This window comes from Scatophagus argus, chromosome 13, assembly GCF_020382885.2.
Source record: "Scatophagus argus isolate fScaArg1 chromosome 13, fScaArg1.pri, whole genome shotgun sequence".
Lineage (NCBI taxonomy): Eukaryota > Metazoa > Chordata > Actinopteri > Scatophagidae > Scatophagus > Scatophagus argus.
Genome location: NC_058505.1, coordinates 7,431,977 through 7,455,864, shown reverse-complemented (window position 1 = coordinate 7,455,864; position 23,888 = coordinate 7,431,977). Strand labels below are relative to the sequence as shown.

At 41.8% G+C, this 23,888-nt stretch overlaps 2 protein-coding genes across 9 annotated transcripts; one reads left to right on the top strand and one right to left on the bottom strand.

Moving 5' to 3' along the window:
• Positions 1 to 9: 9 nt before the first annotated feature.
• On the bottom strand, positions 10 to 2,819 carry myl12.2 (myosin, light chain 12, genome duplicate 2). The gene is made up of 4 exons (XM_046408955.1): positions 2,681 to 2,819; positions 1,308 to 1,517; positions 971 to 1,132; positions 10 to 502 (listed from the first exon to the last, which is right to left on the bottom strand). The coding sequence occupies exons 2-4, from the start codon at positions 1,489 to 1,491 to the stop codon at positions 330 to 332; spliced, it is 519 nt and encodes a 172-aa protein (XP_046264911.1). The 5' UTR covers positions 1,492 to 1,517; positions 2,681 to 2,819; the 3' UTR covers positions 10 to 329.
• On the top strand, positions 2,712 to 23,012 carry myom1a (myomesin 1a (skelemin)). 8 transcript variants are annotated; one of them, XM_046408940.1, is made up of 38 exons: positions 2,939 to 3,676; positions 4,808 to 5,035; positions 7,757 to 7,897; positions 7,980 to 8,166; positions 8,288 to 8,445; positions 8,683 to 8,775; positions 8,915 to 9,003; positions 9,301 to 9,345; positions 9,778 to 9,939; positions 10,046 to 10,207; positions 10,717 to 10,858; positions 11,118 to 11,317; positions 11,407 to 11,463; positions 11,677 to 11,801; positions 11,990 to 12,173; positions 12,363 to 12,537; positions 13,306 to 13,427; positions 14,468 to 14,664; positions 14,848 to 14,974; positions 15,699 to 15,883; positions 16,032 to 16,146; positions 16,318 to 16,474; positions 16,633 to 16,739; positions 17,062 to 17,106; positions 17,353 to 17,489; positions 17,596 to 17,740; positions 18,031 to 18,090; positions 18,176 to 18,243; positions 18,342 to 18,467; positions 19,144 to 19,227; positions 19,497 to 19,584; positions 19,699 to 19,737; positions 19,958 to 20,063; positions 21,151 to 21,314; positions 21,423 to 21,459; positions 21,695 to 21,717; positions 22,110 to 22,165; positions 22,330 to 23,012. In XM_046408940.1, exons 2-38 carry the CDS (start codon positions 4,863 to 4,865, stop codon positions 22,597 to 22,599), a joined length of 4,551 nt encoding a protein of 1,516 aa, XP_046264896.1. In that variant the 5' UTR covers positions 2,939 to 3,676; positions 4,808 to 4,862; the 3' UTR covers positions 22,600 to 23,012. The 8 variants fall into 8 exon arrangements, with proteins under 8 accessions (XP_046264895.1, XP_046264897.1, XP_046264901.1 ...); XM_046408939.1 differs by lacking the exons at positions 2,939 to 3,676; positions 4,808 to 5,035 and adding an exon at positions 2,712 to 2,893; XM_046408945.1 differs by lacking the exons at positions 2,939 to 3,676; positions 4,808 to 5,035 and adding an exon at positions 2,767 to 2,893 and having other exon boundaries at positions 7,757 to 7,901.
• Positions 23,013 to 23,888: the final 876 nt, after the last annotated feature.

The window sequence follows — 23,888 nt, the reverse complement described above, 5'->3', positions numbered from 1 at the left end:
ACCAAACCATTCACAATAAGAGACTCCTTGTTCAGTTTATTTCCAGCTTAATCCACGAGGGTCTTTTCATACATGTTCACTATCTTACACAGACCTCATAGTGGCGATTTCACACATGTGCAAATGAGCTTAGAGAGTGGGGTTGAGGAGTTGGAGGGGGGGGGGGGAGTCCAGAGGTACGGGCCAACAAGCAGCTTTAATAAATGACCTTCAGTGAGTTGTACCACAGAGAAGCTTGTCATGAGTCAGGTAACAGGATATAGCTGGTCTAACCCATTAAAGATACACACGACATAGAGAATAAACCTCATCCAAAGCTGCTTCTGCCACTAATCGTCTTTGTCCTTAGCGCCGTGCTTTAATATGCGTGTGAATGCGACATAGTTGAAGTTGCCTTTCTTGTCAATGGGTGCCTCTCGGAAGAGCTCGTCCACTTCTTCATCTGTAAACCTGTCACCCATCGTAGTGAGCAGCTCCCGCAGGTACTCCTCCTGGATTACACCTGTGAGAGATGACATTTTACATTCCAATATACAGTAAGGGGGGGGTAAACAACTTCGAACTTTATGCAAGCCAGGCTGCTGCTATCACCAACAAAACAAGTATACCAAATTAAATTGGTTGATTAACAGAAAAAAAAAACCCCAATCAACCTTTTAGTCGTGTAGAATAAAAAATGTCAGTTTTCTGATTATGAATTGGGAGGTTTAATGATTAGCCAACTTTCTGTTTTAGATATTGTAATTGATGCCCATTTTGGACCATTTTCTTTTTCTTAAAATGGATGCTTATATCAAAATTTTAAAGACAAATATTCCTTAAAATATTATCAAGGACCAGCTTTTGAACACAATTATCCCTCTAACCCCAACCACTTGTTTATAAGTCCAACTAAATAAGTAACAAATAAAAACTGTTTCTTTCCCTGAGAACATGTATAGAATATGGTGTATAGAAAAGTTAAACTCACCTGTGCCTTCCTCATCAAAGCAGGCAAAAGCGTTACGGATCACATCCTCAGGATCAGTGCCGTTCAGCTTTTCTCCAAACATGGTCAGAAACATGGTAAAGTTGATTGGGCCTGGGGCTTCATTCATCATTGCCTCCAGGTACTCATCCGTGGGGTTCTTACCTGTGAAATACAATAATGAGGCCTCACTGCCAATATATTTTTCTCCCAAGGTTTAATTTCTTCATCTCAAATATTAGTTAAATTACAAATGCATTTAGCACTATTTTGAAAGCAGGACATTTACGTCTACAAATATTTTATGTTCAAATGGGTGTAAATATACTGTTAGATTTACCTAAAGAGGCCAGCATGTCATGAAGGTCTTCTTTGTCAATAAAACCATCCCTGTTTTGGTCGATCATGTTGAAGGCCTCCTTGAACTCCTGAATTTGAGACTGGTCAAACATAGCAAACACATTGGAGGTGGCACGCTGGGGGCGCTTCTTGGTGTTCTTTCCTTTTGCCCTTTTGCTCGACATGTTGGCAGCTGGTAAGTCCCCCTCTCCTGTGATACAAGCGATATGTAGGCTGTCAACTACAACCTGACCATACGATTTGAAATCTATATCACAGTTGTCAAATTTATCTCGATAACTATTAGTAGGATAGGCATACATGTATTTATTCTTGATTATGGGGCAGTCTGGACTGATCACAGTTACATTATTACCATGCTTCAATCAATCTTCAAATATGATTCAAGTATTCAAATATGATGATTATGTTAGCAAAACAATCCTGTTAATTCCTGATCAGCTCATGTAGTCATTTAAACGCAGTTATGGAATTGATCTGTTAACTTGAGATTAAGGTGCCTTCAAAAGCAAGTTTTTAGTTTTGAAATAAAAAGGACAACAGGAGTAGCGAGAAGAAACACTCAAATCAACACATTTTAGTTCAGTAATTCTACTGCCATTTGCTCTCAGTTTTAAAAAGTGAGCTAAATTAAACTTAAGTGATTGTTTCAGTGATGTGTACAATGTCAGGACTCCCCATTCAAATGTCACACTTTGTTTCTATGACAATAACTTAAAGTATGGACGCTCACCTTGAAAGGTGTCATCATCATCATCATCCTGCATCTAACTGTGAATAAGGCTGCACTTCTCCAGGTTTGACCATGTGAAGCCAGCTCCTTAAACCAGTTTGGACAAAAATCCAGGTTTGTGTCAACTCAAGCCAACTCAGTTAGCCATGTATGAGGTACATGGACCACTGGACCGTCCTTTCGGGTGACTGGCTGGTTGAATGTTAACTGGTAAAGCCGTTCTCGATTTAGTGATATGCAATTCTGGCAATTCACATGCTGAAATCTGCAGCTGTTGGCTAAACTGTCCAGCATCAGTCATAAGGTTTGCACAACAAATGATGACACCATGAGCCTGCCACACATTAGCTGACAACAAGAAAATAAACAAACGCAAATAAAATTGTGAAAATAATAGCCGTTTTGAGAGTTTGGGGTTGAATCCCACAAAGCGTTAACTAAATATCACATTTATTAGCTAGCATTACTGAGCTAACGTTAGCCCAGCGTTGACCTAAATAACTGACTGAGCAGACTAGCCTGAGCAGGCTAACCGTGACCAGTTCACAGGAAAAAATATCTTTAAGTGCTCTAATTGTCATTCAAAGGCAAAGACAATTCAGCAAGTTAAAATCACCCACCTAAGAGAATACAGGCGTTATTGCCAAACGGATGTGCACTCAGCTACCAGAGCATCCACAGGATGATGAAGAGGACGCAGGAACCATCGATGTTCTATTTCCTCTTTCCCAAACTGACCAATCACAGCCGATCTGGAAGGAGCCAACAGCCTGGAATATTCCATGGCGTCTCTGGTTCTACTCGCTTATTTGTATTTATACTGGACAAGACGAGTAAGTCAAATAATGATGAGTGGGCATGACGAAAAATATTCGTGGGAATTTTACACTCTCACAGCTACATAAGCACAGCTTTTATTTTTAAAACGTCTTTACATATTCATCCAAACGACAAATGCTGTAGCTGACATTCTCCACCAGCAGGTGGCAGCAACACACTAACACACTTGTGTAAATTGTCCAAAGCGTTACTGCAAGGCCTTTCTTTTGCGATTCTCTATCTCCATATTCATAACTTGTGCCGCATATTGGTCACAAACAAGTCAGCCGAGAAGCTGGGCTGTGAGTTTAGAGAAAATGATCATGTTAAAGTCACATTTTTGTGAAGCCATGCCATAAGAGTGGGTCGGCTCGGTCCAGGCTGTTCACCGTCGTCTAAACGATGGGAGTTTGTGACTAATGCCATCCCATTCAACAGGCAGCACACACAGAAATGCTGCAGCTCTTCTATCAACTTTAACCGAGAGCTACGATTACACCAGAGAGCGGTGAAGTACCCAGCGGAGGGCCAGGCCCGGCAGAGGCTCCTCAGCTCGCCTGGCCCTTCTCATGGTCTCATGGTCTATATTTAAAGCTGTCCCAGCCTTAAAAGGTCCTGACGGTGTCTTGTGCATTCTGCCGAGTGGCAGCATTATTTTTGTTCTGTGGACTGCCGTCCTGTCCACTGCCCCTCACCCTGCTGCTTTTCCTGGATGTGGACTTGCTTTAGCTTCTTTTGGAATAGCACACATTTTCTCTTATTCTGAACTATTGTGGACTGGTGGATTCTTGGTTGTGGTGAGTGACTTACATAAAATATTTTTCATTATTAATGAGTCTGCCTCTAATGCTGATGAGCTGTCATTCTGGCCCATGTCATTTGGTTCACTTAAAATCTTGACTCAGTAAGGTCTGAGGCCTTCCTTCTAACTGCTTAATTGTTTTATTTATTTATTTGGTTTAATGATCTGTTTTAATTCAGATATTTTTGTTGTGCCTCATGCTAACAAGGTTTTTGTTTTTTTGTTTTTTTGGCTACTGTGTCCTTGTAGATTAGACTGCATGTGTCATTGTAGTGAACTTTCATCCTAAAAGAGGAGCTAATTTATTCATTTAACATCTGCTTTGCCTCAAAACAGCTTTTGATGACTCATGTCTTCTCTTAATGCACTCTGTGTCCCCAAGGCTTACAGTCTTTTTAGTTTAACTGGCAGAGAGCTACATAGTACACTGCTGGAGGTGCTGCTCAAGGATATAACCGTCAGAAAAGAAACTTGTAAAACTGCAGATCCTTATCCTTATTGATCTGAAGAGCTGAAATGATTTGTCAGTTGGCTGATTGGTGAAACGATAGAAAAATACTCTGATTTCTGCGCCCAAAAAACATCACTTGTTCCAGCTTCTCAGTTGTGAGTGTTTGCTTATTTTCAATGACAGCTGAATGAGTTTGAGCCTTCGACTTGCAGTCGCACAAAATGATTCTGAAGGGAATTTTTCACTATTAGTGAACCGAAACCTTTTCTCAAACAATCAACTTGATAATCGACAACTGTTATTTTTATGTATATATCTATACTATTATTGACCAAAGCCTAAAAGACATTCCTTAGTCACTGGATTACATCACAATGCATTTTGTTTTCCAGGTCTTCACTTAAAAGTAAAGCAGGTTGTCATTTAAATTCATTTTTGAAGACACAAAACTGAGATGTAGTGGAGACATCAGTGCTGCCAGAGTTGCTGCTTCTTCATGTAACACAGTACAAGTAGATTTTAACCAGAGCAAACGCTTTAACCGCTCACAGCGCAAAAATCATGACGCCATCCTAACAACTTTTTGCCTAAACCGCCTAATCACCATCTCATGCTTCAGACTAACCTCAGATTCAGAAATCAATCTGTAATAATAACGATGAGATTGATTTGCAGAGCTGGTAAGGTAAAGACAAGTCCGATATTGTAAGTTGGCGGAGTGGCCCTCAGGATGTCAGGATCATTACAAGTGATGCAGAAGCAGCAGCAGCAGCAGCAGCATCATCATCATCATCAACAACATCAGGAACAGCAGCAGCATCACTATGAGAGCAGCTGTTACCTGAGCTCCAAGTCGTCTGTTAGCCAGAAGTCATTTTCCACTTTCAAGACCACCAGCCATCGGTAAGAGGGTGGGAGCGACGCAGACGCAAAGTCCAAACTACATGAGACAGTTGATGTTTGAAAACTGTAAAAATGAGTTTCTCTTAATGCAGCCTGTCACTTCTGTGCCCTCGGAAGTGATGGATGCATTCAAGCAGACCTTTTTCCTATATTCAGCGCAGGTAAAAGACATGCAGCTCAAAGTGTGTTTCCATCTAAAGTGGATCATCACCTGCCCAGGTGATGGACATATAATTTTCGTCATTGCATAACAGCCTGATTTTTAAAATTTTTTTTTTTTTAAAAGCCTTTTAGGCCAGGTTCAAGGCCCTCGTGGAAATTACAAATCTCAAATCTCTCAGCTCTCTGAATGCTGACCAGCTTTTACTTTCAAAGCTGTGTTAAAAATAAAACTTAAAGCGAGTCAATTCAATGCAAATAATCTTAACTGTATATTCAAGCTCTGAGGCAATTCAAGGCCTGTGTGGAGTTATTTATTTTTTTGTTGTTGTTGATGCAGGATTTTACTTTAGCAACAGTATTGTGTTTTTGTATCTTAGAGTCTGGAGCCAAATAGGATCTCCAGCTTCTAGCACTGAAATCAAGTATCATGAGTCCCATTAAATACAGGATCACAAAAACAATTACAAAGTAAGACAGAGCTGAAACAATGAGTCACTTAATTTTCATTTCATTAACTTTCTGATTTGAACCTTTTTATCCGTAAAATATTTTTGACTTTTGGACTGTTGATTGTCAACTTGCAAGTTTCACCGTGACAGTTAATTGATTACTGATGACTAAATAACTGTCAGATTAATCAGTAATGAAAAGAGCTGTTTACTGTTCAATAGCAGTATTAAACCTGTCGTTTTTAATTGTAGATGGATCATGCTGGTTAAATTTTCATCTAATTTCACTTGCACGTGAAATTCTGTGTTGGAGGTTTAGAATGAAATGAGGCTTGATCAAAGTATACTGAAGGTGTTGTGTGTGTGTGTGTGTGTGAAAGCCGTACTGTCCAGTCTGTATGCAGCATGTTGGGTCCCTGGTGTCCCTAATCCTTGTCAACATGTAATATGGTCTCGGTTCCTTTGTCCTTCAAGCTGCAGGGCTCAGTGTACATGCTGGAACCGTGATAGCTTTCTAAACGGGGTCAGGGAAGGAATTTCAGCTGTAGTGAAGGGCTGCCAGATATATTCACGGACAGCCAAGCTATTTCTGCATGCAGGATATGAGATGTTGCCATTAGGCCTACTGTAAAGACACTGTATGGAAGTCATGAAACTGTAAACAGTTGTATACTGGCTTCCATGGACGATTAATAGTTAATAACCCTTGAGGCGTAGTCACACTGATTGTCGGTGTTATTCTCTTGTTTCTGTTACAAATTATTCTGTAAAAAGTTTCCAGTTGGTACTTTTTTAAATCGGAATATTAAGACTGACACACACTGAAGTCTCTCAGGCAGGAATTGAATGTTTTTATTATCAGCACTAAAACTTTTTCACCTTTGACTTTCTCACACACTAAACCTGTGGCTTCCTTTCAACACACCTGGTGAGTCAGCAGGAGGAAAAAAACAAAAACGTCTCAGCTCTGCAGAAATCTTTAGAGATTCTCTCCATCCGTCTGTCTCTGTGCTGTGCGTTCAGCTTCTTCCATCGACTTGATCCCACCTCGCCTTGTGGAATAGAGTTTATCAAAGCCACGTTGTGCCGTTGCTCCCCGAGGCCAAACGGATAGACGAGGGCAGGCTTGACACAGATTACAAGTGAAAGCAGGGCTTTAAAATGAACCTTTCCCTTATGGTGCATATCCACCAGTTCCAGCTCCATTTATAAACCCTTCTGACAATAGGCAGGCCTGAGGAACTGACAGGTAAAAATGAGTCAGAGTGTAATATGGGTCAGAGTCCTGGAGGGTGGACAGAAATACACCTTCCATTTGTGAGTGACCGGACTGTAGCATATTCTGAATGTGTCTTTATGTAACTTGCACACTTGTTTAAAGTTTTATAAATGCACAGAGGCAGTATGGGCCATGCTGAGAATGTTGTCGTTATTTTTAGCGTTCGCGTCTCGTTTGTCTCATTTTTTTTTTGTTGTTGTCACACAAGCTAAAGTGGTGCATACCGTGAAAGCAGGACATTTAAATTACTTGGCCACATGCAGATGTGTGATCGCGCATGTCCTCGTTTTACAGGTTTATTTTTAGTGCATTTGTTTCACCTGCTTGCACTGCCAGAGTTCAATCAATAAATACATTAAAATCAAAGATTTCGATACAAGTAGCTATAGGATCATCTAATCAACAGATCAAAGTGGCAGTTTTCTTCCTTAGGTTCAACAAAAATTGCACAACTGAAGACCTAAATGTTTTAAAATGGGGCACAAATATGTTTTATTTTTAAAGAGGCTCAGTAATTGCCTAAATCAGTGGAGCACTGTGTTTTTGCAGGTTAATGTGTGTTAGTATTTATTGCAGCAGAACCACAGTGCACATATTAATGAAAATGATGTAACACCACTGAGTGCAACAGTGCAGCTTATTTATGTGTTTTTAATGGTTGCAGTGGAATAAGCCACGTCTGAATGGGGCTTCACAGATAACACAGCCAGTAGGAATAACTCATCAGCGAACAGAATATTGTCAACCTTGTCCTTCAAGGTGCATTCTGGCTGTACACCATAAAAACTATTTATGGTGCGAGTGTTGTGATTGTTGTCTCCTACCTTGAAGCCTGAAGACCTCTGTGAAGACGGAGAAGGGGCAGGAGGTGTTAAAACTGAGCCCGCTACCCAAGAGAGCCAAACGCACCTACCTGGCAATGGACAAGGACAAAGAAGTTATCGGCTATGTCATTCCCGTATTTCGAGCCAAGTGAGTGAGTGGCGCAAAATAATCCATTTTTATTATGCTAAAAGGCACTACATGTGATATTAAACTGCTGTCATGTCTCCAGTCATGATGTTGTTCGCGGCCTGATGGAGGCCCAGGAGGAGGAGACCACAGAGGAGGGGATTAATTATGTGGCCATGAGGAACCTGTTTGTGAGGGAGGCCAAGGAGGCCATGCATGTTAAAGTGGAGAAGAGAACCCGAACAACTCTCGTCAGGGAATCCGCTGAACGCCTGGAACTGAGCAGGACGGTGAATCCCTTTCATTCTGTTACGCAGAATATTTGTTCAAATAATCGAATCTCTCTCACATGAAGCCTCTGCCATGCTCATGTGCTTTGTGTGACCGTCTGGCTTCCCTCTCTTGCTATAGATGGAGGAGTGGGCGGAGTTCCGTAAGAAAATGAACCCAGACAGCCTGACACACACTCCAGAGTTTATCGTCAAACCCCGTGGACAGACTGTCTGGGAGGGCAAGACTCTCAAGCTGCACTGCACTGTGGCTGGATGGCCTAAACCCAGGATTGCCTGGTGAGAAATCCTCCCAGCTCACCAGCCCCAACCGTCTCTGAGTCACGAGAAAAGAGAGGCTGATGAGAGCGATCCGTGTGTCAGAGAGAAGTTTCCATCCAAAGTTCTTGTCATCGGCCAATTCTAGTTTCCACAGCCAGAACACACACACACACACACACACACACACCCCTCTGCGATCACACACTCTGTAGACGGCGGTATAAATAAACCAGCTGTCGTTCTGCTCTCTTCAAGGTATAAAAACAATGTGCTCATTGATGCCAAGGCCCACCCTGAGAAGTACACAGCAGAGAGCAATTACAACATGCACTCCCTGGAGATCAAGAAGTAGGTAATCATGAAGCTCACACTGTGTCGCCTCAGTTTGAATTAATGAGACGTACCCAAAATACACATTGTTTTATGATGAAAATATTCTGTAAAAGAGATGCTGGTAATTCACAGTGTGTGCACATTTTATTTTCAGCTGTGATTTCATCGACACTGCTCAGTATCGCGTCTCTGCCCTCAATGTGAAAGGGGAAGCTTCTTATGTGGCTACCGTTGTTGTCAAAAGTAGGTAACTGTTTCCTCTGGCAGGTTGTCGCTGCAGCAGCTCCTCCTGTTTCAGTTTGAAGTTAAGGGTTAAAGTAAAGGTTTAAATTATCACCACTTCAAACTCAGCGTGATCCTACAGTTGTGTTTGATTTTCAGGATCTGGTTATAGTAGGAAAACCCCTTAAGCTGAGGCTCAAATGAAAAAATGATTAATCGTACCCACGATGTATCATATTTTATTACTGGTGAATCTGTATCACAGAAGTCGCTTGTGACTGATACAACAGGATTGCTGAATTTTATATTTTTCCGCAGGGTTCCAGGAGGGCGAGGAAGCAGGCCCACTAGATCCCAAACCACGTGAGTCCCTTAAAATAATTTTCTTTAGTTTTTAAGGCATGAGACATAAAACAACACAAGTAAAAATAAAAGCTGCACTCATCAAACAGGTTATATAAATGATGGAAAAAAGCCTCAGCCTCCCTCAGCTCTGCAGAGTGTTTCAGCTTCTTTTCAGCTAATGTTTTTTGCTTTCATCCACCCTATTACCACCCATAGCAGGCTGCTCTATTCGGCAAAAACCACTAAAAACCCACTAGAAACTACCTGCTCAACTTCAAACAACAGATAAAGTCAGCGACTCGCGGGTGAAGACAGCAGTATTTGTCTAAAGAGTGAATTTTGGACTTGCATTCATCCGGTGGACTAAAACGCAACCACACATAAATGATTATGATTCTGCCTGTTGGATCGTAGTGTTTTTAATTGGTTTTTTTTTTTCCTATTGTGCAGATGGTTTCTGTCCTGAGCATGGTGTTACCTTTGAAACGACCATCATCGACAAATTCGAAGTGGCCTTGGGCACTGAAGGCGAGACACTGAGTCTGGGCTGCACCGTGATCGTTTATCCAACTGTGAAAAACTACCAGCCTGAGGTGGTTTGGTACAGAAACTGTAAGAGGAAGAATAAACCAGAAACAGAGCAGTCTCTTTCTTTATAACCACTGGATATTGCATCTCTAATTAATCCACTGTATGTATCCAATCTTTTGTTTTTTAGCTGTCCCCCTGAAGCCCTCCAAATGGGTCCACACCCACTGGTCTGGGGAACGTGCCTCACTCACCCTCATTCACCTCAACAAGGAAGATGAGGGCATGTACACCCTGCGTGTCAACACCAAATCTGGCTTTGACACCTACTCTGCCTATGTGTTTGTCAGAGGTACGGCGCCACACGGATATTTCAGATGAGTTCATTGCAAAAAGAGGGACTCGCATTTGGACATTCAGCTTTTTGAGTTTTGTGTTACATTAGAAATTTAATTAATCTGTGAAGCGCCTTCAAGTCCACACTGAATATTATAGGTTTGATAAAGATCACCACACGCACGGACATGTTAGGGAACCATTCAATTCTGCTGTGTCTTTAAAGGACACAAGGCTATCTATGAGGTGTTTGGTTTCCTCTGTGGAATGTTGCTTCTATATCTGTCTCTCTCTGTGAGTGTGTTCTGAAGTACAAATCAGCAGGTTTATGCATAAGAACGAATCTTCAGAATCCCCTTTAATCTTAGCGAGATACAAACTGATCTGTCTATGTGAGCGACAGCTGCTCTTCTGTAAAGGCATAAGTAGGTCAGAAAATGCAAGCTGAGTATGTGATGCACTTCAGCCTTATTTAGAAACAGCACTACTCACAAGGGTGTGTGTCTGTGTGTCTCTCTGTGCCAGATGCCGATGTGGAGGTGGAGGGGGTTCCCGTGGCCCCCCTAGATGTGCGCTGTCATGATGCCAACAAGGACTATGTGGTGGTAACCTGGAAGCAGCCAGCGGTGGAGGGCAGCAGCTCCATCCTGGGATACTACATTGACAGGTTAGCTAGAGAAATAAGGACCCAGTTTTATCTGATCGCTTTGGCTGTGATATAGTCCTACTTATAGGATATATAGAGCAAAACTAGTCTTCTGTATGCTGTTTCTGTATAGAGTAACAAATGTTGCAGGCACATGGCACCAGCTGAATTTCCTCCAAGGGTCACAAGATTGCAGTGGAAAGATTTTTTTTTCTGATAGTTAAATGACATATTTGCTTGTGGTGTTTACAAATCTAATTCATGCGTGTTTCCATGGCAGGTGTGAGGTGGGCACTCACCACTGGGCACAGTGTAACGACATCCCAGTGAAGTATGCCCGCTTCCCGGTCACAGGTCTGGTGGAGGGGCGTTCCTACATCTTTAGGGTACGGGCCTTGAACAAGGCAGGAGTCAGCCGTCCATCCCGTGTCTCCGAGGCCGTGGTTGCCATGGATCCCTCCGACAGAGCCCGTCTGCGAGGTGAGAGACGCAGCAGAGTCCCGCTTACGTGTTACAGTAGAGCCTATAACTCCCCCTTTTTCAATGATTTTTTTAATTTGTCCCAACAGCAGGCCCTTCAGCTCCTTGGACTGGGATGATCAAGTTCACAGAGGAGGATCCTACCGGTATGACACCCTCGAACTGTAATTTATCAGCAGCTAATAGCAGCACGACATTTTATACTGACTTATGTCCTTTTCTGTACTGTCTGAAAAGTGTTGTATCATGTAAAAACTGTTAGCATCAAATATCTGCTCAGTCTAGTTTACCGACTCTTCTTCTGATTCTTGAATGAATGTCCTCCTGTAAGTAACATGAGCTTCCTCTTGCTCTCTCAGTGGGCGTTGTCCCTGGAGAACCCACTGATGTTGCGGTGACAGAGGCAACCAAGAGCTACGTGGTGCTCGCCTGGAAGCCCCCCGTCCAGAGGGGTCACGAAGGAGTCATGTATTACATTGAGAAGGTGAGGAGAACAGTTGTTTGTTTATTTGTTTATTTATTCCGATTATTCACAAGATCCAGCTTCTTAGATGTGACTTTAACCATCATTGGGTTTTGGAATGAATGGACATGTCAACACATGATATCCCTGACTGCTGTCTTGTTATCTACTGCCTTACTGATGCGTCACTGGTTCTCTGTGCACCACAGTGTATTTCAGGGACAGACACCTGGCAGAGGGTCAACACTGGTATGCCAGTCAAGTCTCCCCGCTTTGCCCTGTTTGACCTGGCTGAGGGTAAATCCTACAGCTTCCGTGTGCGCTGCTGCAACTCTGCCGGTGTGGGAGAGCCTTCTGTAGACACAGGAGAGATCACAGTCGGAGATAAACTGGGTGAGATGTGCATTTAAATTATTTCTGACAGATTATCAGAACAGGCTGGCAGAGCTCTGGACAGTAGGATCTAAACTCTACAGAATATAAAATTATCAGTTTATTATGGATCCCACCTGTTTGTTCCATCCTGTCTGAATTTGCTGTGATTAGCTTTACTTACTTCTTTTCTTTCTTACTTCTCAACAGACCTGCCATCAGCTCCAGGCAATCCAGTGGCCACCAGGAACACCAGCACCTCAGTGGTGGTCTCCTGGGGGGCCTCTAAGGATGTCAGACACCTGGTGGGCTACTATATTGAATGCACTGTGGTGGGCACAGACATCTGGATGCCTTGCAACAACAAACCTGTCAAGCAGACCAGGTGGGTACAATTAAAGATGATTCTGGGTTTATGAAGTCACAATTCACAATGAATCGATTGCACAGTTGCAGAGTTCACGTCCACAGTTTACTTATGGTTGTGAGCAAATCAGAACGTTTCTTGTTTCTGCTTGAGATTATAGTTTTTTGGTTTTCAAACAGAATAACCCAAAACTGGAAGTACAAAGATGGAGTAATGGTTGAAAAGTAAACGTCACTTCTTTTTCATTTGATTAACTGTCACTGTAGATGTTTAGGAAGCTAACCAGTTTACCTGCAGTGGGTGCACCAATGCTTGTATGGGATGTACGAGGATTTTAAGTGGTCAACTTTCGCTGACCACTGTAACACCAAGAGTCAATGGAAGCATAATGTGAAGTAGTAAAATCAATGGTAATAGGAGCACAAGAAGATAAGAGTCTGAAAGTCCATGCCTGTAGTCAGCTGAGTCAGAGTCAACAGTTTATACCCAAATGTTGCTAAAATTAGCATATTATTGTTACTTATGAATTAATCATTTCATTTCTAATGGGGAGATTGTGTCATTTCATTTTTAAAAACATACAAAGTCTCAGGTGGAAATGCAAGATTGGTAAGCCAAACTAGCTACTTCTGGCTATCAGTAGTCAGAGGAAAAGCGAAGGCGCTAATGCCTCGTAGAATTACAATAGTTACTTGTTTTCTTAAAGCCCTTCTCATTCCCGCCGCTAATAAAATCCATGTAATGATAATATGAAACCTTTCATACCTTTTTCTGTACTGTTTTCAGGTTTGTGTGCCATGGTCTGACTACCGGGACAAACTATGTGTTTAGAGTCAAGGCAGTCAACGCTGCTGGATACAGCCAGAGCTCCCCTGATTCTGAGCCTGTGGTTGTGCAAGCTGCCATATGTGAGTGTCCTCATCACTCATCTCCATTATTCACTTTGCTTGTAGCATTCGAGCCATGCTCTCTCCCTCTGCTCCATCCGCCCTGATGTTTTTAAATATTTATTTAAAAATGAAAGCTGAGAACCCACATATTATATTTTTTTTTCTAGAAATGCCTGCTCTTAACTCGGACAGTTTAGCACACTCACGCACGACCTTCAGCCCTCTGCCCTGTGCCTCTGGGCCTCTTTAACTCATCTTTGTTCATGAACTACATTAACTTTCATTGCATGTTTTCCTTTTCCTGGCCAAGAAATCTCAAATCACTATACTCAGTTACTTTTTATTTATTCTCAACAAGATTTTTATTTATTTATTTATTCTCAACAAGATTTTTTTTTTTCTGACACAGTTGGATACCAAATACCTCCTGTTTTGTAGCTAAATTGCTATATATGTTGAGTTTCGTGACTGTTGGTTGACATATTTTGCATGCACCTGCCTGGCATTGCTAACACTACAAAATAACAAAATAGTGCCAAGCAAAAGTTCGATCATGTTTTACAATGCATTTACTGTGTGAAGGTATCGATTTCTGTGTAAATGTGATTTTGCTTGAGTTCTTTTTTTGCTATTTGGTAACTCTTTAGGGGTGCCCTTGGTGCATGGCCAAGATAAAGGCTAAAACATTGTGTTCTAAAGAGCATGAACCTAATGAGAGTCTCCTCTGGCTTTTGGAGATTCTCATAGCGTGAAAGTTACCCTGCTCCTGGCCTTGAGTGTAAGTACTTTATCCATTACAATGACCTTTAAAAATGTATGTCGCTTATGCGTCCAAAGCATGCAGCATGTTCAGCTGGACCCCTAAGGTAGTCGCTGTGATAGCGTAATGACGACTAAGACCTGTGCAAAATTTCTCCAATGCCAGGCCATGTTTGAGATCATAAGTTTTTCATGAAAGGAAAGCCGAACAAATAGGGTCTGATTTTCTGAAAGTTATCCTTATTCTTCTCCTTTTCTCTTACAAGTAACTTTGACCAGTTTATTTATTTTCTTCACAGCCATCCCTGGAAAGCCCACCGGTGTGACCCTGCTGGAGGCTGTGAAGGACTACATGGTGCTGGGCTGGACCGCACCTGCTAACGATGGAGGAGCTGATATTAGGGGATATTTTGTGGACTACAGGACTGTGAAGGGAGACATTGTTGGGAAATGGCATGAAATGAACCATCAGGCAGTGACTACTACCTCCTATAAAGTAAGTGCTTGTACTTCAAGCACTCATGGACCACATTTCCAGTGAAAACGTTCTGGCCTTGAACTTAGGAGTGATTACCAGTTACAGTGTACAGTGACAAAATTCCTGTCATGTTGTTGACAAATGATTACCCTCAAATGAGTTTTAATCGTTTCTGTTCTCTGCTGCACTGGTTTCTTTCAGGCAGAGAACCTGAAGGAGAACGTCTTCTACCAGTTCCAGGTGCGTGCTATGAACATGGCTGGTGTGAGTAAAGCATCTCTGGCCAGTGCAGCCCTGGAGTGCAAGGAGTGGACCATTACTGTGCCAGGTATGAGAGAGAATATGCCTGGGTAGGCAGATATTAGAGAGCAATCAGTCAGGCGATTCATTTAACAGCTGATTTGTTCACAATTATTCATGATCAATTAATGATTTAAGCTATTTCTAAAGCAAGCATACAGAACATTATCTAGTTCTTTAATTGTGAGAAGGTTATTCTTTCCCTTTTTTTTCTTTTTTTCTGTCTTATGTGATCTTATATTGAACATTTTAGTCTTTGGACTGTGGGTTGGACAAAACAGGTGATTTGAAGACATCACCTTTAGAAATTTTTGACAGGAAATTTTATCCTCTCATTTTATAAACCAAACGCAAAATGATCCTCCTGTTAGTCATTAACCACTAATGAAAGTAACTGTTAGTTGCAGTGATATAAGAATAACAGAGAATGGACCAAAAAATTGCAGAGACAATAGTGTGTTAAATCACACTCCAATGGCCACAGTACATTTCGGAATACATTTAAAAATGTTTAGCAAAATATATACCTTAGAAAAGACTGTAACCTGCAGTCCATTTCATTAAATACATTTTACATTTGTTTTGAAAGTACATGTGTAGCATTGTTACAGAATTTGTATTTCTTTTTTGAAATGCTCACTGTTTTGTGAATCTTTGTGACATCATTTTCTTTCTGTATTGTCCAGTTACAGTGTGTTTGACAACCCAAAATTATCCCCACGTAATTCAAACTGTGTGATTTGTCCTCTGAGGCGCTCCTGTTGGTCTTCATGTGCTGGAGGTTCGCGACACCTCCGTCGTGGTCCTGTGGGAGCCACCCGCATTTGATGGCCGCACTCCTGTCAGCGGCTACTATTTGGACGTCAAAGAGGCCTCGGCTGGAGAGGAAGGATGGAAGGCTGTTCATGAGAAGGTCAACAAGATGAAATACATCAAGGTGAGGAAGATGAAGAGACAGCTGGAATTTGGACAACATGCATGTATCCTGCATGTATCTTCACGTGATATTAAATGATGAGGAAAGCGTTCTTTGAACGCTCTCTCTCTCTCTCTCTTTGACCTCCGTTCATCGTGTTCTGATTCAGGTGACGGGGCTGAAGGCGGGTGCATCCTACGTCTTCCGCGCACGAGCTCAAAATCTTGCTGGAGTTGGAAAGCCCTCAGCAGTCTTAGGTCCAATCCTGGCCCAGACTCGCCCTGGTGAGTGTGATTGTTATGTAACTCACACATCTAGTGTTCCTACGCAGGTCTGGAAAGTCTGGAAAAGTAGGGAAAATCACTTTTTATATCAACTCTAATCAGATGTCTTATATTTTATTGTCCACCATTGTAATCTGTAATGCTTGTGACCATTCACTCTCCCTCCCTCAGGCACCAAAGAGATTTATGTGGATGTGGACGACGATGGTGTGATCTCTATGGTCTTTGAGTGCTCTGAGATGAGTGAGGGCTCCGAGTTTATTTGGTCCAAGAATTACCAGACTATCACAGACACTTCACGCTTGACTGTTGTCAATGAAGGGGGCAAGTGAGTATCCTTTACATGGCCAGTTTCTCATGCAACATCTGAATGCATGCAAATGCAACATTTCTATCCAGTGCAAAACATTTCCACGATCTTCCTTGTTTGAATTAGTCCATCCTCTTTCCTCATACCTTGTCGCACCCATGTGTCCTGATCTCCAGGTCAAGAGCTATCTTCAACAGTCCCTCCCTGGAGGATCTGGGCATCTTCTCCTGTGTGGTGACCAACACTGATGGCATCTCCTCCAGTTACACACTAACTGAGGAAGGTGAGTCAGCCTGATATCCCTTCTCCTGTGTGGCTGAAGCTTAATTTACTTGGTATTTGTTTGAGTGGCAGTCTGTTAGCGCTGTTATCAGCAGTTGCACACACACTCTGCGGTCTGTTTTTCTTGACCAAATTATTTAGTGCTGGATGTCTGTCAGAGCTGAGGAGTATTTCTAACAGCATTAATATTGTGCTTTTGTCAAAGACAAATAGGTTAAACCATGTAAACATGTGAAACAACAGTAAAACATTGAGTAGAAGAGTTGATGCTGAAGGTTTTTGCAGAGACTTTAACCTGTTTTGCTGCTGTTTTTACTTGACAGGTCTCATGCGTCTCCTGGACATCAGCCATGATCACAAGTTCCCTGGTGAATGTCCCACCCCATCACACATACTGCTAATACCACATTTTTTTCACACTTTCTTTGCTTATCTTGAGTTTAGTTATCAAGTGCAGATACCGTTTTAGATAGACTTTGGGAATAAGAATATCAGTATCGTCATCATCACTTTACTCAGTAAATACTCTCTAGAGTGTTGGAATTACTTACCAAGCTGTGGTTACTTGGAGCGCTATGGGTGCTGTAAGAGCTTTCAAAAATGTGTTTCTCCAGTCATTCCCTTTAAGAATGAAATGGCCATGGAGTTGCTTGAGAAGGGTCGTGTGCGATTCTGGACTCAGGTGGAGAAATGCACTTCTGCCTGCCAAGTGGAGTATGTTTTTAATGACGTCATTGTGGCTGAGGGAAAGGTAGGAACCTTCCTCAAAAAAATCGAATGCGTCTCTTGTTCTCACGTTGTCTTTTATGTCCACTTCTCACAGCTGATGGTTATGGATTGGGGTTTCTTGTTCCCAGAAATACACGATGAGCTTTGACCGGTCCACCGGCATAATCGAGATGTTCATGGATTCTCTGGAGGTGACCGATGAGGGAACATTCACCTTTAACCTGGTGGATGGCAAAGCTAAGGGTACAACCAGTCTGGTGCTCATTGGAGATGGTAAGACCTCAAATACGACTTTTACTTCCTTAGTGATGTTGTGCATAGAGATTTGTCAGTAGATTAAATGTCACAGAATAGAACAAAACAGAAGAGTATTTTAATGGCATGCAGTTGGTGCAGTAAATGTGTTTGACCACAGAGGGGCAGCAGATGACAATCTTTTCTTTAGGGTCTGCTTCATTCTTGTTGTAGTTGACTCTCTGGTGCACTGCCTGTTTCATTGTTGGAAAAATAGTGATTTTATTGAAAGCATTCTTGGTTTTTAATGATTCATTTTCTTTGTCCAGAATTCAGGGAGCTTCAGAAGAGATCAGAATTTGAGAGGGCAGAATGGGTCAGGAAACAAGGTAACCAATCTGACTTTTCCATCCCATAACTTTATCACTATTATCACAAGTAGGTCTCGATAATTACTTTTTGTTCCATGCACAGGTCCTCACTTTGTGGAGTACCTCGACTTCACTGTTACTGCAGAATGTGATGTGCTGTTGAAATGCAAGGTAAGAATAACAACCATAAGTCCTTATACTGCTTTTAATCTTCCTTTTTTTATTTTTTAAAAGATGGGGCACAACAAATGGTTTCCTTCTCTCCACAGATAGGAAATGTCAAACCAGAGACTGAGATCATATGGTCTAAGGACAGCATTGAGATTGCTGAGGATGACGAAGACGCCAAGAAAATCAAGAGGGAGGACGGCGAGCTGATCTTCAATATCGGAAAGGTCAGGCCGTTAGACCGAGGCTCTACTTTGTGAGGAATCCGTAAGCTTATGAGCAAAGAGCTAAAAGCCATGCTTCTCATGCAGCTATGCTTCCATTGTAGCCCCAGACTAGATGCTATGCTGCCAACCGTCCCTCTCTGACACACAGAACCATAAATGATGAAACGCTTTTAAAAATATTCACGTTCCTGAGTTCCTGCTGTAGTGCTGCTGGAGTCAGCATGTCAGCATGTCATACAGGAATCAGACATATAACTGGCTCTCTATTTTAGGGCTTTCAGTTTTTATGGTATTTTCCTTATTTTGAGCTCGATCTTTAGGCTGTTTATTCACGCAGATATAGTGCGAAAGCAGTTTATGGTTTTTTCTGTGTGCTTAATTCATACATTTCATTTCTAACATTGTATAACACTTTAACTCCTCTGGCCACCTCATTCAAACATTTTGAATCTCCAGAGCTGTCCTTCTGTCGAGGTCATCAGTCTGGTCTGTCAGTCACTGATGGCACCAGTGAAGTTATACTAACATTTCAAGCTAATTATACATCGAAACTGTGTTAAACATCATTCACAAAGAGAGGGCTGGTGTCATTGCATGAGCTCAGGGGAGGCGGCTTGTTCACTGCCACTCCTGTCCACCGCATTTGCATTAACTAGCTTATCTGTCTAATTCACAGTGGGTTATTAAGCAAGAGAAAAAGAAAGAAAAAGAAGGGAAAAAGCGACCTGCAGAGGATGTTCCCCCGCCGCCAAGACCCAAAGTCTGGACATAATCTTTGCTGCCATAAGTTGACACCTATAATGTCTCCATGTGTCCTCCTCGTCTTACCTTTTCCATGTTTTCCCTTTAACGCCTGCAGCATCCCGGGCAGGAGAAAAGCTTGTCTTTTCGGTGTAGTTGGTCTCTGTCTGGCTGTTCTACTGTCTATTATCTGTCGCAAGAATTATACTGTATTCCCCTCTGTTTAAGGTAGAAGGGAATTCTTTGCTGTCCTACGCTCACTAAAGTTGCTTTTTCTTCAAACTCTAGATCTGCAAAAACGATATGGGCATTTACGAGGTGTTCCTGAGGGACGACAGAGGCAAAGATAAGAGCACCTTCAACCTGACAGACGCAGGTAAAGTCTCTCTTATTAAATTTTCGAGTTAAAATTAAAAAAAAATCAAGTGGAAATTAGTGCTGTGATACCAGTGAATGAGACATTAATAGCTGTTCTCATCCTTTTTCCCAGGATACCAGGCTGTAATGAATGAGCTGTTCAGAGTTATTGGTGAGTCATTCAGCTTCACGCTAAACATGCAGAAATGAAGCAACACACACTGAAGGAAATCACAGAAAGAATCCAAATGTGCACATTTACAGTATTTTTCCACTGCATACAGTATGAGCAGCTAGAGACTGAAATTTTTCGTACAGCATTATATACCCATAATCCCTGGGGTTTCCCTGAGATGTAGATAAACACCTGTGTTTTATTCTGTTCCCTCCAGCCAACTCATCCTCTGCAGTCCAAGTCCTCAGTACTGAACATGGCATCATCCTCTACTCCAATGTCACGTATTATCACGAGGACCTGCGTGTTGGTTGGCTCCACAAGTATGTGAAATCAGTCTTAATCACCTACATACATATTTGACATCCATCTCCTGTCTCCTAATCCGTCAGGTTTCTATGCGATGGATATTCAAATATGTCAGTGTCTGACTTACTTTGTTCATTCATCTATTTATTGTATGATGTCAATGCATCTTCTCATGTAGCCAAAGGGGTCATTTTAGGTTCCTGGGTAGACTGATTTTATCATTCACAAATCAAGCAAAGAGATATAAAACAAGCAGACAAAACAACACACAGCACATATACAGCAGAAGGATACAGTGTCACTGATAAGAAAGCCTGGTAAATAGGCAAGCCCAGACAACAGATGTCAGAGCCTGATAACTACAGACACGACTAAACATTTTTTGTATTTATTTATATGTGTGTATATTATAGTTTTTTATATCTGTTTTATACCTTTTCTGTTCTTTTTGCACTGTCTTGTCCTGCTGGCTGCTGTAACGACCAAATTTCCCCTCTGGGATCAATAACGTCTCATCTTATCTTATCTTCTTACAAAGGATTAAAAACCATTTTCTTACAAGCAAATACTAAGGATGCATAAAGCGCACACACACACACACACACACACATCAGCCGATATTAGGGAAAGTGACGGGCAGAGCAGGATGAAAAGGTATCAAATCTCATGCCTGCATTTTGTTTTGAGTCGTTTCCCCAGCAACCATTTTTTTCACCTTAGTAATGTTGATTGTTAAGTCTGTGTCGCATCTCATATCAGTTGCCATGTAGTACTCACCTATTTGTACTTTTCTTCCAAAAATGCATGATGCAAGACTGTTTTAAAAATGAGTATGGTGTCTACATATTTCACCAGATTAGCTCAGCTTTGAGGTTGATGTTATGCTAAAATGTCACAAAGATGGCGACGATTTAGCTTTTTTCAAAGCTTTGCATGTATACATTCTCAGTAGGCTTTAGGCTTGTTTTACATGACTAAAACCAATTACTCAAACTAATGAAATTACCGTGCATTGCTATTTGTATCTTGCTCATATCACTGCATATTTCCACTAAACACTCAAGCATCAATTGATCTCTGTGTTCCAAATGACTCTATTAGAGATGCCAAGATTGCTGCCTCAGAGAGAGTTAAGTCTGGAGTCACAGGAGAGCAGCTTTGGCTTAAGATCAATGAGCCCACTGAGAAGGACAAGGGCAAATACACCATGGACATCTTTGATGGCAAGGACGGTGTAAAGAGAGTCTTTGATCTGAGTGGCCAAGGTGAGTGAAACCTTTAAAGCCAAAAGGAGAGGACACTTCAACTTTGGCTATTTTCGAATTTATGTAACTATTTAATAATAATGTTTTTATTTTTTTTCTCTGGTGCAGCATGGGAAGAGGCATTTGAAGAATTCCAAAGGCTCAAGTAAGTAAACAAACTCATCTGACTGGGTCCTTCTGTTGTGTAATTCTGTGTTCCTGCCTGAAGAGGATGTTTACTGAAATAAATAGTAACAGTCATCACAAACCAAAAATAAACTCTGTGTACTATGTGAGCCCTTTTAGAAGGACTCAAAATACATTTCCTGACATTGTATAAGAAAAAAAAGGTTCTGCCTGAGATGCCTTCTCACTGTCTGTAAACTTCCTTCCTTCTGTAGGGCAGCAGCAATTGCAGAGAGAAGTAAGTGGCTGTTTATTATTTGGTTTCTCCCAACAGACGTATGTCAAGGGCTTTTTTTCTCCATACGGAGGCCATTTCAGTTTTAATAGAAATTATTTAAACTTGGGTTGAAGACACATGAGTCTGTTGGTCATCATTATATCAAGATCTCATTCATGGGAAATGGTTTTCCAGGAGATGAAATTGCTATATTTTGGAAATGTTCGGCTAAAACTAAAATTTAAAATATCATTCATGCACACGGCAGAGCTGAAACCACTGTAGGCTGTTTTTATGAAGGTTTGTTCACTTGCCAGTTTGAAAAGTCAGTGTCTGTGAGTATTATGTTGTCAACAGAGCAATACTCCACTGTGACATTTGCTTCCTGGCTCACTCTTGTATTTCTTGTTTAGACCGTGCTCGTGTTGTTGGAGGCTTGCCAGACGTGGTTGCAATCCAAGAAGGCAAGGTACGTAAATTAGATGATTAGTGTAAATATACTGTATTAAGCTTTTTGTCTCACCTCTTCCTCCTTCTTTCTCATTATCTCATTCCTCGGAGTCTCTTTTCTCCGAACTCTGTGGTTTTGTACATGCAAATCGACCTTCCTGCAATCCTCTTTTTCCTCTTTAGTCCCTGAACCTTACTGGCAATGTCTGGGGTGATCCCGTACCTGAGGTGAGCTGGACGAAGAACGACACGGAGCTGGTGTCTGACGACCATTACAAACTCAAGTTTGAGCATGGGAAGTTTGCCAGCATCACAATCGCCGCCGTCAGCACAGCGGACTCTGGTAAATACGCCCTCTTGGTCAAGAACAAGTACGGCACGGAGGCTGGCGAGTTCACCGTCAGCGTCTATAACCCAGACGAGGAGGAGAGCAAGGAGGAGAAGAAAGGCTAAAGGATGAGGCAGTGTTATGAAATAAAGCAGAGAAGATGAACGACTGGGCTGTCTCCAAAGCATTTTACCCCGGTACTTGCCGGTGCTCCAAAGCAGTTTAAATAAATGATGAATACAGCTGCTTCCTCCTGCCTCTTTCGTGTGCTGAGCTAAAGAGCTTTGGGCATTACTTGTCAAGGAAGCAAACAATGATTGTGATGCAGAGAGGATAATTGTGTGCTTGTAGTTGCTTGACAACGTCTTCTGTCACCTCTGGCCACTGTCATCAATAAATGGAATGTATAGTTATGGGAGATGGTGGAGATGGTTCACCTTTCAACTGTATTAAGGCCACAAAAGCGAAATGTGTTTTTCTTATAGTATTACAGTACTTTATTCAGAACACCTTTAACCTAATAAACCAAGTCATGCCTGAGGTTTATGAATAAAATAAAGGGAAAAATGATGTATTGAATTTCCTCCCAACTTAAAAAAAAAAATGTGTCAGCAGATACTTCACTTGATCCACCAATTAGAGCTCTTTGTGTCTGTTTATAAAAGGCTACGCTATATGTACTGTGTATGCATGTTAAATACCTTTGGTTTGTTTGCAAGCTACAAGTGTCGGTCGTGTTACAACAGTTTGTTGTGGAGGTGAAACAGGAAATCCCTGATGACACACGAGTTGTTTGATTATGGCAATCCCCACATGGCAGTTGAAACAGGTCCATTCAAGGAGTCCCACTGGAACAAAACTGTGTGAAAGTAACACAGGCATAATTTGACATACTTTCTGCAGAAAAAGTCATATGAGCGCCGGATGCAGGCAGATAAACGTGTTGAAAGATGGGGGTGGGGGATGTTGTATTTCAGGTACGACGGAAGATTCATACAGATAAACTTCCTAGCAGCTTTTGACCCGAGGCTGAGTCTCTAATGAACAAGTCAAACAAACTCTGTTTTCTCTTCAAGGCACTCTTGTAATAAAAGTGCACCTGCCTCAGAGAGGTTTCCCCTTGTCTTTACATAAGAACCCATGAAGAGTTCATTCATCGAGAGAAACGCATTGCCTTCATTAAAGTTAAATAATTTGATTTGCATAAAGCTCAAGGGTTTGTGGGACTGAAGGTGGCCAGCTGCTATAATGGTGGCATCTGATTTCTGCCTGCCTTCATTCAAGTCGCCATTCATCACAGCTTCCCAAAATGCGGTGCTGGGCCCGCAAAGGGTCGTTTGAGAGGTGCCAAGAGTCCAACCCGTTAAAATAACATTTTACCTCTCAGCCATGTATGTAATGCTTTATGTGTAAT

Bases quoted from the DNA above. Each gene is read 5' to 3' on its own strand.
- myl12.2 (XM_046408955.1), bottom strand. From the start codon at position 1,491: ATGTCGAGCAAAAGGGCAAAAGGAAAGAACACCAAGAAGCGCCCCCAG. The intron at 1,133-1,307 runs GTAAATCTAACA...TGTATTTCACAG, and splicing joins TGACATGCTGGCCTCTTTAG to GTAAGAACCCCACGGATGAG. The intron at 503-970 runs GTGAGTTTAACT...CATCTCTCACAG, and splicing joins CTTTGATGAGGAAGGCACAG to GTGTAATCCAGGAGGAGTAC.
- myom1a (XM_046408939.1), top strand. From the start codon at position 2,712: ATGTGCACTCAGCTACCAGAGCATCCACAGGATGATGAAGAGGACGCA. The intron at 8,446-8,682 runs GTGAGAAATCCT...GCTCTCTTCAAG, and splicing joins CCTAAACCCAGGATTGCCTG to GTATAAAAACAATGTGCTCA. The intron at 11,464-11,676 runs GTATGACACCCT...TTGCTCTCTCAG, and splicing joins CACAGAGGAGGATCCTACCG to TGGGCGTTGTCCCTGGAGAA.